This window comes from Bos mutus, chromosome 10, assembly GCF_027580195.1.
Source record: "Bos mutus isolate GX-2022 chromosome 10, NWIPB_WYAK_1.1, whole genome shotgun sequence".
Classification (NCBI taxonomy): domain Eukaryota; kingdom Metazoa; phylum Chordata; class Mammalia; order Artiodactyla; family Bovidae; genus Bos; species Bos mutus.
Genome location: NC_091626.1, coordinates 50808671 through 50824276, shown reverse-complemented (window position 1 = coordinate 50824276; position 15606 = coordinate 50808671). Strand labels below are relative to the sequence as shown.

The 15606-nt window shown below is 37.5% G+C and overlaps 1 protein-coding gene across 5 annotated transcripts in view; it reads left to right on the top strand.

Annotated features, from left to right (window-relative positions):
- Positions 1-15606, top strand: part of MYO5A (myosin VA) — a 201194-nt gene that overhangs the window by 66735 nt on the left and 118853 nt on the right. For all 5 annotated transcript variants that reach the window (XM_070377911.1, XM_070377910.1, XM_070377909.1 and 2 more), the window contains exons 2-4: positions 7030-7140; positions 10154-10325; positions 13602-13746. In XM_070377911.1, coding sequence (XP_070234012.1) covers positions 7030-7140; positions 10154-10325; positions 13602-13746 — 428 coding nt within the window. The remainder of the gene's footprint in view (positions 1-7029; positions 7141-10153; positions 10326-13601; positions 13747-15606) is intronic.

Genomic DNA, 15606 nt, shown 5'->3' with positions numbered 1-15606 from the left:
ACTGAAGCAACTTAGCAGCAGCAGCGGAATGGTGACTCCTTTCCAGAATGGTTCAATTACTTTGCCCAGTTCCATTAGAGGAATCACTGTCTATAGCAGTGAAAAGTATTTCTTAAAGAATAAGAAAAAGTATTTCTTAAAGAAAAAGACTTGAAAGTCAGAATGACTCCTGATCTGTGAGCTGCAGAATGAATGCTCTGTTAACAGACATGAAAACCACATTAATCTTGTTTTATATCTCCATCAGAGCCCTTGAGTGGTCAGGTGCATTGTCAATGAGCAGTAATGTTTTGAAAGAAATCTTTTTTCCCTTGAGCAATTGGTCTCAACAGTGGGGTTAAAACATTCAGTAAACCATGTTGTCAACAGATGTGCTGTCATCCAAGCTTTTGTTGTTCCATTTATACAGCACAGGCAGAGTAGTTTTAGCATAATTTTTAAGGGCCCTTAGGATTTGGGGTATAGTACATGAGCATTGTCTTCAGTTTCAAACTACCAGCTCCACTGACCTCTAACAAGAGAGTCAGCCTGTCCTTTGAAGCTGTGAAGCCAGGCATTAACTTCTCTCCAGCTATGAGAGTCCTAGAGGGCATCTTCTTCCAAAATAAGGCTGTTTTGTTTACACTGAAAATCTGTTGTTTAGGGTAGCCACCGTCAGTATTTTAACTAGATCATCTGGGATAACTTACTGCAGCGTCTACATCAGCAGTTGCTGCTTCACCTTGCACTTCTCTGTTACGGAAATGACTTCTTTCCTTCAACCTTCACATTCTTCTTCTGCAGCTTCCTTACCTCTCAGCCTTTATGTAATTGAAGAGAGTTAGAGCCTTGCTGTAGATTTGGCTTTGGCTTAAGGGAATGTTGTGGCTGGTTTGATCTTCCTTCCAGACCACTCCAACTTTTTCCATATCAATGATTTGTGTGTTCTTTGGAGTAGCACTTTTAATTTCCTTTAAGAACTTTTTCTTTGGATTCACAGCTTGACTATTTGGTGTAAGTGTTTTTGGTCTAGCTCAGCCTTCAATGCACTGTCCTCACTAAGCTTAATCATTTCTAGCTTTTAACTTAAAGTGAGAGACCTGCAACTCTTCCTTTCACATGAAGACTTAGAGACCATTATAAGGTTATTAATTTGCCTAATATCAATATTGTTGTGTCCTAAAGAATAGGAAGGCCCAAGGAGAGGAAGAGCCAGGGAAATAACCAGTAGTTGGAACAGTCAGAACACGCACAGCATTATCAATGAAGTTCACCATTTTATGTGGATGTGGTTCACTGCACCACAAAACAAGTACAGTAGTAATAGCAAAGGTCACGGATCACCAAAGCAAATGTAACAGGAACAAAAAAGTTTTAAAGTTTGTGAGAATTATCAAAATGTGACACAGAGATGAAGTGAGCAAATCGTGTTGGAAAAATGGTGCCAGTAGACTTGCCTGACACAGGGTTGCCACAGACCCTCAATCTGCAAAGTACAGTAAAGCAGAGTGGAGTGCCGTAAAGTGAGGTATGCTTGTATCTGTTAAAAAGCCTCAGAGGGGCACAGGACACTTCTGCTCTTCACTTCCAGCCCCATCCAAAATGCCCCTTTTCTTCACCCCCAGCCATTCTCTTCTTTCCCCCATTTTGGTGTGACCCTCTTTCCCTGCTCCAACCCCTTGGCTTACCATTCTTCCCATCCATTCCCCACTTTGCTGCTGTAGGAGATGGTTGGTGGAAATGGTGGTCACATCACCTTGGTGGGATTGGGAGTGGGGCTCTCTGTTCTGGAAGTGAGGTGTAGCTTCCACTCTACATAAATTATGAAGGGATGGAGGTTTGTTTGGGGGAGGAAAGGGTGTTTCATTACTTCTCTGCTGCGTTGCTGTCTGGCTGTTTTTCCTTCTTTCAAACCAAAATTTCCTATATAATTCAGCTCTCCAAAGTCACTTTCATCTTTCTCTACTTCTAGAAATTAGAGACCCTTTAGAAGATTCTTGGAGCCTCTTTCTGATACTTCTTTTTAGCTACCCTCTTAGAGTATAATGTGTACGGCCAGGAACATTCATGTAATAAAGGTTTATTAAGAAATTATTAGACGGGCCCTGTGTTAAGTGCTGAAGAGACAAAGGTGAATGAGACATACTCTTCCTCTCAAGGAACCAACAATCGGTAGAAGGAGATAGGCAAGCAAAGTCATCATTTAGTGGGATGAAAATTGCATGCGGTAATGGGGACATTGAGAGTAGAGTGCCAAATGATGGTGGGAAGTCAGGAAGTTCTTCTTAGAGAAGGCAGTACTTTAACACAGATGTGAAGGATAAATAGGAGTCTGTTGTTTGAAAGCAAGGGCTTATTTACAATACAGCAAACCCATAGTTTGGCATGACCAGACTGTGGCAGTGATGATTGAAAATGGAGGGAAAATGAAATGTTTAAGAATATGATTCCACTGAGAGGTAAGGTTCTAATCCTGAACCTAGGTGGGTATATGGGAGTTTATTATGTCAACAGATACAGTGTGTGTGTGTGTGTGCGTGTAGTTTCTGGAAAGTCCATCATGTGCTTTAACATCGTAGTTCCTAAATTTTCTACCTGAAAAACATGCCTTTAGGGTTATATGAATTACTTAGTAACCACTTGGCTATCAGTGTTAATGTCAGGGATCAGAGGAAAGGGTATTGATGATTCAGGATTTCTCTTCTGCTTCAGTTCATAGCCTAGAGAAGCACTTAGTTATTATAGGCTTGTTTGAATTGTCACATAAAGCATTCATTTTTGTGAATGTTTTCAATGGGGTATTAAAATTGAACCAAGTAGATTCCATGTTGCCAAACTGCTATGACTTAATAGGGGAACTATGAAAGATGTGCATGTGTGCTGTCTGTAAGCAAATAACATGCATGGGAGTTTGGGGAAGGGAGAGAATCACATGGATCAGATTTTTGGGATTTAGGGACTGGTCATTTACTGTCAGTCTCATTCCCAAGGTGTGTGAGGCCTCAGAAAATATTATTCTGAATACTCAAACTTTTGGGTTCCTTGACTGACAAAATGCAAGTTCGCAAAACTTCCAGTGAGTCACCTGCATTAATCAAGGACCAATTGAGTGTTGTCATTGTGGTAGAATACAATGAGAATGATGACTGCTGCCTCCTTCAGCACACAGGGATGGGTGTAACCCCTGAGAAGCCATGCTGTTTGGTGCCCCTCTCTTCAGGGACCGGTGCAGGCATGTCCCCTGAACCCGCCTTTCCAGGGCTCTCCCATTAGACTCAGTCAGCTTTATCTCGTCGTAAATTATGTTGTATGACAGATGGTTTTTATTTTCCTTGCAAGCTACTAATCTTTGATGTGTATTTATATTTCAGTGTTTTCTGTTTTAAGCCTTTTCCTCTTTTCTTCATGTCCTACAGTTTTTGTGGCTTTAGTCACAGTACCTCATATCCCAAATCCTTGTTTTCCCTTCTTCTACAGTTTCTGCATCAGTGTTCACTCTTTGCCTACTACTCCACGAGTCTCTTCTCTGAGTCTCTGACTCCTACCCCATCTCAGCTGTGCTTTGTAGCTTCAAGAAAAATCCTGAGGTGGGTCTGTGAAGTTTGCCTTTGCTACTTCTCTTCGCCATTCTCCTGACTTTTCCCCCTTCCCTTGCCCTACCTCTGCCTTAAGTAGAATCAACACAAATGTGCCACTAACTGTGGTCAAGGAGGTAAGCCAGTCTAGATGGGGTTCAAAGATGGCTTAAGGAGCATGCAGTCTAGGGTAGGAGGTCTGAGGTATCGTAAGTGAGGCATTTGAAGGACTCACAAAGTAATGAGGGCTAGAGTAGTGTGAGTTAAAAATGGAATGGGGAGCATTGCAGGAAAGCTTCACCCTCTATTAGCTAATGGAGACAGCTGGTGACAGAGTTGTTACAAGACATTGGACCTTCCCTTGTCTTGTCTTGCTGGGAACTCTGTCAGGGCTGGTTCACTTTGGCTAGGATTATCTTTCACTAACTGCTTTGGTTTCACTAGGTACCTGGGCAGACTTAGTGGGTAGGTGTATCCACTCCTATTTCTGATTCCTCCCTGACTGTTGCTAACATATATCTCTTTTAGGTTCTCGTGTGATCTTGGGACCTTGCCTTCTTGTCTTCCTTTTTAGTCTTCACACTGGATGTAGCTGAACAAGCTTAGTCTTCTTCATCAGGGCTACCATGTGTATTTTCTCTGGGGGCTTAAGGGGACAGTGGAAAGTAGGGTTGGAGGTTTTAGAGGCAATAGGAAGGGGCGTTGTCAGGTTGAGATTCCTCTCTATTTCAGCATCTAAGGTATATATATTTTCCCAACTGACCTAGTTCTGTATAGTTGTTTCTGCAGAGTCACTGATCCTCACTGATTAAGATGGAAAAGAATAAAAAAGAGACAGTGGTAATAATAGACTGATTTCTGACCTATTTCTCCTTGGATATTTTCCCCAGAGATAGAAATAAGATAACAGAGAAGGCGATGGTACCCCACTCCAGTACTCTTGCCTGGAAAATCCCATGGACGCAGGAGCCTGGTAGGCTGCAGTCCATGGGGTCTCGAAGAGTTGGACACGACTGAGCGACTTCACTTTCACTTTTCACTTTCATGCATTGGAGAAGGAAATGGCAACCCACTCCAGTGTTCTTGCCTGGAGAATCCTAGGACAGGGGAGCCTAGTAGGGTGCTGTCTATGGGGTCGCACAGAGCCAGACATGACTGAAGTGACTTAGCAGCAGCAGCAGAGATAAGATAAGGGGGAAGTTGGTTGTCAGAGTGATGTTTGGTATTTCAGTATCTTGCCTCTGGTGAGTGGAAGGGCCTTAGCCTCTGTCTTCTATCTGTAAGTGTTGTTAACATCTGGCTCTTGGAAATCAAACCTTTGGCAAAGTACCAGCTCACTACTGCTTCCAAAATACTTGTAGAAATCTGAGCTAGAGCTTGCTATGGACAAAACACAAAGGCACTTCTTTCTAGATTTAGTTGAAAACTCATGTTTAGAGCAGGTCAGCCATGATTCTACATACTCACTTGGACCCATTTTGCTTTTTGTGTTTTCATCAGTCAAGGTAGTAGGTTATTTCATGACTCTGAGTCTCATGTTTCAGACATCTTTTTTGGAACTAGTAAATCCCTTTCAGAAAAAGTTATCGAAATACTGGCTTTCTAAAGTAGGCTTCAGAGTGGAAGCAGTTAGTAAACAGAAATGTTTATTTTTTTAATTTATTTTTTAATTGGTGGAAAAATGCTTTACAATTTTGTGATGGTTTCTGCCGCACAACATTTATGGCAAATCAGCAGTGATTATACATGTACCACCTCCCTCTTGAGCCTCCCAGAAATCTTTATTGAATGAGTAAGATTTTAGTAATGTGTATGGATATTACTCAGTTTAAGGGGCTGTATAACTGAGGGAAAAGTTATGAAATAAGTTGTAGTAACATATTTGGTATATAACATTAACAATCACTTCTTATGGAAAAAACACTTAGTAACAATCTCAGCCTATACTTATATATTGGTTTATACTTTTCACAGAGTTTCTGTGTGTATAAACCTTGGAGATAAACTAGATGAGTCTTGCTGTCATCCCCCATCTTGCAGATACCTGAAATAAAAGCTAAAAGACCAATCTGGTAGTCCTGTGATTGGAACCCATAACCCGGCTTGGTACCCTTTTCTCTACAAACTGTTCAGACCAAAAATCTGCATGAATCTATGATAATAAGAGATAAATAAAGCAAGGGGTGAGGTTTTGTTCTGTTTGTTTGTTTGTTTGTTTCTATGCTCACTTCTATTCAATTTAAGGATTGGCATTCTTTTAGCAAATACTCAGGGCCCAGCTTTGTACCAGATACACAAGCACTTGATACAGTGTTGAACAAGACAAATATGGAACTTATATTCTAACAAAGAAAAATAGTAAATACTTAAACAAGAAATAGCATAAATAAATTCAGGTAGTAATAAAAGCTCTGAAGAAAATAGAGAAAGACTGGCGTTGGTGATATTTTCATATGTGATATATTCCTGAAAATGGGCACCAAGGCTTAGTGTACATATGTTTTAAAGGGAGAGTCCTTTCTAAGGAATCCAAACAGTCATAAAACACCTCTTCATTGTGGTGTTTGGAGGACCCAATCAAAATTGATCTGATGTTCAAAATTGGCTTAAGTCCAGAGGGTGTAGTTAAGGCTAAAGATTTGCTGTTTTAGAAACTCCTCTTGATACCTCTTTCATGATATTGAGGCTAGGATGAATATTCCATTTTACCCTTTTCACTCATCTTTCTAAAATAATGAAAACAAAATATAGACAGCAGTGCCTTCTCATTTTTTAAAAATTAGCAACAGAACTTTCTTCAAAGCAAATTCCAGATGTCCAGTATGTAAAACAGCTGTGGCTCCTCTGCTCATACCATAATGATCCCCCATGAATACTGAGAAATCACTAAGGGTTTGCAGAACACAGGATGAAAACTACAATAAAAAATTCAAATTTTAAATCTTATGATTGAAAAAAATAGCTGTGCTGCTGAAACTGGCACAGCCACCACACCAGAGCTTCCAAATCTTGTTCTTAGACCCATGAAAGTCTGCATTCAGTGAAAAAATAGGTTTATACGTACATTTTAATCTAAAATTAAATTTTGGGGTAGCATTCTTAATATAAGGCAAAGTCAAATTTTAATCAAGGCTATTTCTTCAGAGCATAGTTTCCCCCACTTCCATAGTGTTATTGAGATAGAATTGACATACTGCATTGTATGAGTTTAAGGTGTATGGCATAATGATTGGAATTGCATATATTGTGAAATTATTACCACAATACAGAGCATTGTGCCTTTTAATAATGTGGACTTATGGTACTACTGAGGCTAAAGTACTTTTCATCTGCTAATTTAAAAGTTAAATTTCATATTTGCTGAGTTTTATTTTGTTCATAAACTGTTTAATTATAAATACATCCATGATTTTTTAATATCATTATAAAGTAATTGAATTGCTGGTTTAAATATTTTTTTCTTCTTGTCTTCTAGTTTGCCAGGGTTTGGATACCTGATCCTGAAGAAGTTTGGAAGTCAGCAGAGCTGCTCAAAGATTATAAGCCAGGAGATAAAGTTCTCCTGCTTCAACTTGAGGATGGAAAGGTAGGAATTCTGCTTTTATTTGTTGTTAATGGCATAAAGTAAAGGAAATTCAAAAGGGTAAATTTGCTGTGAGATACTTAACTTCACTTGGAAGTTAAATTTTGAATTAATCTAATATTTTCACTTAACTGATAAAAATGGCAAACAAGTTTCTATCCCAAAGGGTTAGTGAAAATAGCAGATACTTTAAAAAAACCCATTATTTTGGCTTATGAATTTATTATGACCTGATTTAGATTCACATCTAATCCTCCCATAGATATTCCTGTTTATCTGTATTTTGTTTAGGATATCACTTAAATAATTCATATTAACTAAGAAAACAACATTTCAAGACCCAGCTTGAGATATGATATTTGCTGGAAATAGGTATTTGAAAAATATTTACTTAGAAGCTATTATCTATAAAACCCTTTGCTAGTGGCCAGAAAAACCTATAACCAGTTGTGTCTCTATACTTTCCCATCTTCATTCACTGCAGAATAGACTCTTGGTTCCACCCTTTTTATTCTCTCTACTGCATTTGACAGGGCATATCACACTTTTAGTGTGACATTAATTTCTTCTAAACAATTTATAATCTAGCCAGGAGAATGCAGGATATAAAAAGTAGTTCAATACTGCAATACTAAAAATGTCAAAAGATAAGCTTATGATTAATTCCCAAGTGAGTAATACTGTCCTGACAGTTAATATGTATTAAACACTTACTATGTACCAGGTGTAGTTCTGAGTCCTTTATATCCTATAACTCACTTAATCCTCATAACAATCCTATGAGGTGGGCCTGTTATTATTACCACTTTATGGATGAAATACTGAGACTCAGAACGTTTGGGACTTGCTCAGAGTTATATAGGCATTAAGGGATGAAGTTGGGACTTTGAGCCAGTAGATTGCCTTTATGGTCTGTGCTCATAACCACTGTGCTGTACTGTAAAGACAGTGAGGACTTTAGGGTCCCAAAAGAGGGAAACATCACTGTGGGGTGCTTCAGGGAAGACTCCCAAGAGAAGGAAGAGTTTTGACTAGACAGAGTTTAGATTAACAAAGAGAAAGGGGATAGACTTTGTGAGACTTGGAATATATTTTGAAGATAGTGAATATCACAAGTTGACTGAACAGAGATTTAGAAAGGTGTGTGTTCTAGTTTAAGGCTAGTATGTTAAGGTACTTGCTATGTATCATGTTAAGAAGAGACAAAAAGAAGAGGCAAAAAATATGCTCTCTGACATTAATGTCAAATAAGAAAGTACATATACTTAGGAATACTGTGACATATGATATAATAAATATAAATAAGAAACAAAATAGAACAGAGTGGAGACTGGTCAGAGGAACTGATGAAGGCTAAGAGTCAGAGAGGCATCGTCTAAAGAATGAATAGACAAGGAAGAGTGCATTTCAGGGATCTGGAGGAGCCTCAGCAAGGGCAGGGAGGCATGCACAGTATTGTGCATTTGGAGAACTGTACAAGTTTCATGTTGTTGGGATTTGACGGGAGAGGACTGGCAGGAATATGGGGGTGGGGGAGTACCAGATCAAAGAGAGCCTCATGTTCATGCTGCAACTCTTAAACTTCAACTGGTATACCTGGGAAGTGATTGTAGTGTTTTTAAACGGAAGAGTGCCAAGTTTTCTGTTTTAGAAAGGACTCACTGGTGGTGGAGTGGAGAATGAATTTCAGGAGAGCAAAACAGAGGCAAGGCAATTATTCAGAAAGAAGGCAGGGAAGAATTAGACCAGATTAGAAGGGCCTTGACTACCAAATAAGGAATTAACTTATTCAATATTCATTGATCATCCACTCTGTGAGGCACGTTAGGTACTTTAGGCTATATTTTCTTATGATAATTCGCACAGCAAACCCGCGCGTTCGCATGTGGTATTGTAACTATTTTCCAAATAAGGAAGCCCAGACTCAGAGATATTAAGCAGTCTGCCTGAGATCACATAACCATTTTTTGTATGGCAGAAGCCAATGCAAAGACTAGTCAGCTTTGGAAAAGGACATTAGATCCTAATAAACAGACAAAGAGAGGTCGAGGGTCAGACTGTAAAAATTTCCTCCCCATTTTGCAGAATTCATTCCGACCTGATTTGAACATTTGACCTCTATATATCTCTTTAGTATTAACAAAAGTATTAGCAAAAGTCTTTTTACAAAACTAACTTGTCCATCTCTGCAATTATATTGCTGTTTTTTTCCTTTTCATGTGTTGTATGTTGTTTCCCCTTAATACATAATTGAGTGACAGTCTCCATGCTTGACTTTGCCATAAAGCCATATTCCTTAAAATGAGTAGTACTTCTTAATTTGGAGGGCCAAGCACTTCATTAAAAGTCTAATAAAAACTATGGACTGTATTTTAAAGAAATACACATATGTGTATGTACTTACACATACATGCATAGATGCAAAGTGTTAACATCTAATTTTAAGGGATTCTTGGGCCTCTCTGGGTTCAGGAGTTCCCAAGTACCTACCACATACCAAACATTGTCTCCTTTAATTTTTAGCACACGCCTGTGAGCTATTTCCATTATGCCCTTTTTACAAATGAAAGATTAAGGTTAAATAATATACACAAGACCACACAAGAAGTAAATAACAGTTTCAGGACTTGAACCTGCGTTGATCTGGCTCTAGAGCCAAGCTCTTAGCACTCTCTTATATTGTCTGTCACTTATACCAGGTGAAGAGGATAAAAAAAGAATTATTTTCCCGTAGAAAATGATCTGGCCTAGTAACTAGGTAGAAAAAATAATCTAGGCTTTGACTTTTCAAACTGTATTAGCAAAAAATGTTGCTATGAGTTAATACATCTAGTGAAAACAGACTCTCATTTTTTGCTGTTTCCACCAATTTCTGTGGTTTTGGGGGGTACCAGGAAAATGTATTTAATAACTGAGAAACAAATCAGGAATAGGAAATGATCAAAATGTGTTAATACATGCCTGTATCAGGTTTTTGCCATGATTTATTCAGATGCTGTATCTTGTGCATTTTCAGGATTTGGAATATCGTCTAGATCCAAAGACCAAGGAACTGCCTCATTTAAGAAACCCTGACATACTTGTGGGTGAAAATGATCTCACAGCCCTCAGTTATCTTCACGAGCCTGCTGTACTCCATAATCTCAGAGTCCGCTTTATTGATTCCAAACTTATTTATACATATTGTGGTGAGTGTGCATTGCTGTCTGAGTGAACTGTGAATTCTTTTTGCTAATGGACATAACCATGGAAATAATGTGCATGAGAAAGAAGGCTGTGGGTGGATCTTTTCTTAGAAACATATTCACTTCAGAGTTATCAAAAGATTTCAGTTCAGTTCAGTTGCTCAGTTGTGTCCGACTCTTTGTACACCAGGCCTCCCTGTCCATCACCAACTCCCGGAGTTCATCCAACCCCATGTCCATTGAGTTGGTGATGCCATCCAACCATCTCATCCTCTGTCATCCCCTTCTCCTCCCACCCTCAATCTTTCCCAGCATCAGGGTCTTTTCAAATGAGTCAGCTCTTCGCATCAGGTGGCCAAAGTATTGGAGTTTCAGCTTCAGCATCAGTTCTTCCAGTGAATATTCAGGACTGATTTCCTTTAAGATGGACTGGTTGGATCTCCTTGCAGTCCAAGGGACTCTCTCAAGAGTCTTCTCCAACACCACAGTTCAAAAGCATCAATTCTTCGGTGCTCAGCTTTCTTTATAGTCCAACTCTCATATCCATACATGACCACTGGAAAAACCATAGCCTTAACTAGACGGACTTTTGTTGGCAAAGTAATGTCTCTGCTTTTTAATATGCTGTCTAGGTTGGTCTTAACTTTCCTTCCAAGGAGTAAGTGTCTTTTAATTTCATGGCTTCAGTCACCATCTGCAGTGATTTTGGAGCCCAGAAAAATAAAGTCAGCCACTGTTTCCACTGTTTCCCCATCTATTTGCCATGAAGTGATGGGACCGGATGCCATGATCTTCGTTTTCTGAATATTGAGCTTTAAGCCAACTTTTTCACTCTCCTCTTTCACTTTCATCAAGAGGCTCTTTAGTTCTTCTTCACTTTCTGCCATCAGGGTGGTGTCATCTGCATATCTGAGGTTATTGATATTTCTCTCGGCAATCTTGATTCCAGCCTGTGCTTCCTCCAGCCAAGCGTTTCTCATGATGTACTCTACATATAAGTTAAATAAGCAGGGTGACAATATACAGCTTGATGTACTCCTTTTCCTTTTTGGAACCAGTCTGTTGTTCCATGTCCAGTTCTAACTTTTGCTTCCTGACCCGTATACAGATTCTCAAAAGATTTACCAGTGTTCATTAGCTAGTTGCATTTTATGCTGAATAAACTCTTTTATGAACTTAAATAATATTACTCAGAATACAAAGAACTGGGTCCATCTTTTGCTTTTTCTCTGCATAGAAGTCGTATGCCATATTCAGTACTGATTTGCAAGTTATTTTCATCTCTTACAAAAACCAATACTTGAAGAGTAGGCATCCAAAGACTTATCTTTGGGGCAGGTTCAAAATGTTTTCTTTTTCTCAATATGCTTAGCAGTGCAGGACTGACTTGAGTTGTAGTAACACTTCTTGCTTGATCTGCTTGCCTGGGCCCCTGTTCATTCCAGTAGTAGCTGCCAGTGACCCAGTCCAAGATTTTTTTCTTCCCCTCTCCTAGCAGTTAAGCATACATGTATATGTTCCCCTTTTCCTTCTTTTTCTTCTTTCTCTGCTTCCTTCTTATTCTTCATTTTCTCTAGCTCTTTTTTCTGTACTGATTTTTTAATCCTTCTTTCACCAAGTATTATCTGCTGAGTCTCAGGTCTGGGATTTCTATCCATTTCCTTCCAAGTCTCTGCTGCATGTACCCAACTTAGTGCTCAACATTTCTTCATTGGGCTCCAGTTTGGGGCAGGGACAGCTATCTTTTCTCCTTAAAAGAATTTATATTCTTGATATTTGCTCTTTTTCTTTCCTACCTACTAAGTCTTTTGGTCAATATTCATTTTTTCTTCAGTTTATCTTTCTTGCACATATGCTACTGCTACCTTCTCATTGAAGCCTTTCCTGTCCACCCTATATTTTCTTCTCCTAGACATCAATATTCCTTCTCTGTTTAATCCCCCATTTACCTTACTATCTATCCTGTAATATATATATATTTTTTTCTTATTTATTGCCTGAATTTCCCTCTAGATTACAAAGTCCAGGAGGACAAAGATTTTTCCTTTTTAAAAAAAAAAATTTTTATTGAAATATAGTTGATGTGGTGGCTCAGACGGTAAAGAATCCACCTGCAGTGCGGGAGACCTGGGTTCGATCCCTGGGTAGGGAAGATCCCCTGGAGAAGAGAACGGCTACACACTCCAGTATTCTTGCCTGGAAAATTCCATGGACAGAGGAGCCTGGTGGGCCCCAGTCCCTGGGGTCACAAAGAGTTGGACATGACTAAGTGACTTTGACTTTCACTTTACAATGTTATATAACTTACAGGTGTACAGTATAGTGATTACAGTTTTTAAAGGTTATACTCTATTTAAATTAGTCTTTTTTTTTTTACTGCTATAAATATAACACTTAGAAAAGACTCAAAACTTAATTGTAGTCAAATATTTGTTGAATGAATGACTAAAGTTAACATATATCTGATATAAAATTTAAGGAAATACCAAAAAAAAGTATAAAAAATGAAAAATAATTACATGTAATTCACCACTGAAAAATAACCAATATTAAGTTGTCTTATATCCTGTGTGTAAATGTAAAAGAGTATAAATAAATATAAAATTGGAATCAGTCTATATATAGTGTGTCGTCTTTTCCCAGGGCACTTAATATTTGTCACAAACATGATCTGGATCACATGGATATAATAATACATATTAAACCACTCTCCCTTTTTAAAAAATATTTATTGAAATAAAATTGATTCACAATGTCATATTTAGTTTCTGCCATATAGCAATGTGACTCAGTTATACATATGTATATTCTTTTTCATGTTCTTTTCCATTGTGGTTTATCACAGGATGTAGAATATAGTTTCTTGTGCTAAACATAAACCACTGTCCCTCTGTTTTGTATTTTGTTTCTACTTTTCACTGTTACGAATAACATTATAATAAACATCTTTTTTTTTTTTAATCCCTTTACATGAATATATGTTTATTTCATTTGGATACATTTCTAGAAGTAGAATTTTTGGTTTAAATATTATAAAAATTTTAAAATTCTTCCAATATTGCCACAATTTTTACTACTTTAAATAACCTAGTCTTGTTTGTAAATGGTTTTTTAGTTAGGACTTAATGGTTCACAGGCAAGTGCTATGGTATATTTTGACTCTTAGCAATTTGTTAGTTTGATATTAATTGAATTTTAACTGTGATTCTCACTTTACCACGTTTGATACGCCCATTAGGATATTATTGACTTCTTTTGGTTTTTTGCCTTTCTTCCCAGGTATAGTCCTAGTAGCTATAAATCCTTATGAACAGCTGCCTATTTATGGAGAAGATATTATTAATGCATATAGTGGTCAGAACATGGGTGATATGGATCCACATATCTTTGCAGTAGCTGAAGAAGCTTACAAGCAAATGGCCAGGTTGGTGGAAGCTCTATTACTATTTCATTACTTTTATTGGATGTGATCATTTCTTCTTTACTGAGTCACAGATATTTTAAAATACAGTGAATAACAACTTGTAAATTATTAAATAAACAGCCTCGATTGTTTCAGGTGGCCTGAATTATTATCAAAATCACCTAACATTTGTAAAAGGACATATAGTTTTTAAAAATTACCTTTGGTATCTCACTATAATCCTGTGACTATTTAAGGACAGATGTCACATTTTATAGACGAATGGATCAAGGTTTGGAGGTATTAAGCGACTTGCCCAATGTTATTCATCTAGTGAGTGGCAGACCAGAACTAAAAGGCCTAAATGCTGATAGAAATCTGTCTGTATCTGGGGTAATTAAAACAGGAAACTGTGAGTTTTAAGTTAGCGAATTTTAGGGTATCAGTGATCTTGAACAGCATCAGGAAAATGTCTTTGATGATAACTGTGGAACCCTAATAATATTTTTAGAGTGGAGAATGAAAGAAAAATCTACTTTCAAGACTAGATTATGCTCTTGGTAATATAATTTAATGCAAAATTATGCATGCATTGAAGGATAGTCTATTTTTAACCTGTTTCTCCAGTCTACAGGTAAGGATGTGGCATGTTATAAATATGATATTGGAAACCCTCAAGCAGTTTATGGAGAGAAAACTAATACTGCAGAGTTTTTTATTTTCTCCTTTCCAACAAGAGAGAGTGTTTGTACATAATTGGACCAGTGTGTGACAGAATTTTAGAATTATTTCAATGACAGAATCCATAGAAGTCATTATACCCTTTTGTTAGTAAAATGGTATTGATACTTCTAATAACAGGTAAAGGCTATTAAGTACTCTTTCTGTGCAAGGCACTGTTTAATTGCCTCCCATTTACTAAGTAGTTTTATCCTTAGAGGACTCATCCAAGGTTGGTATTGTCATTTTATAGATGAGAAAGCTAATGATAGAAATGAACTTTTACAAATCAGAAACAAAGTCATGAACATAGAGAATAGATTTGTTTCCAGGGGTGAGGCAGAATAGAAGAGGGATGGACTGGGAGTTTAAGATTAGCAGATGCAAACATTATATACAGAATGAATAAATGATAAGGTCCTATGTATAGCATAAGAAACTATATTCAGTATTCTGTGACAAACCATAATGAAAAAGAACATTAAAAAATAAATGTATTAGTAAAATGATTTCAAAATCAATTGGTCTGACACTATGAAATATTGACATATTAAATATAAAATGACAAAGCACGGTTTTGTTCTACATGTCATATTATTTCAGATTCTGCTAGAGAATAGTAACCAAAAGTTTACTTTTAAGTTTAAAAGTGAGAAAATTCCATTTATTGATGCAATTTTTTCCCCCTGAAATATTGGATTGGCCAGAGTTCATTTGGGTTTTTCCACTACATCTTATGGAAAAACAAACTTGAATGAACTTTTTGGCCAGCCCAGTAGAAAAGCCTGACAGTATTTTATTTACTTGGTATTGAGCTCTGCAAAACAATGCTAGCACCTTACAAGTTGAACCTGAGAGCTACTGGGCAGAGAGGGGATTGCATGGTATTCCCTACTTAAAAATAAATCCCTGGGAAATTTTTTACAGTTCATAGAGAATTATATGACTTTTTTGAAAATACTATTTTTAAATATGAAAGCTTGGCTCTCACCATCCATGTTACTGGTAATCCACAGTTTTTGGATTATATGAATATTTCTGGCTTTTTACCCTTTAATTTGCTTTGGTTTCTTAATATTACCTCCTTAATATTTCCTCTGTGACGCCAGCATGACTTCTTAATGGCAAGTTTGTTTTCCCTTTGTTCAGTTTTGTTTTTAG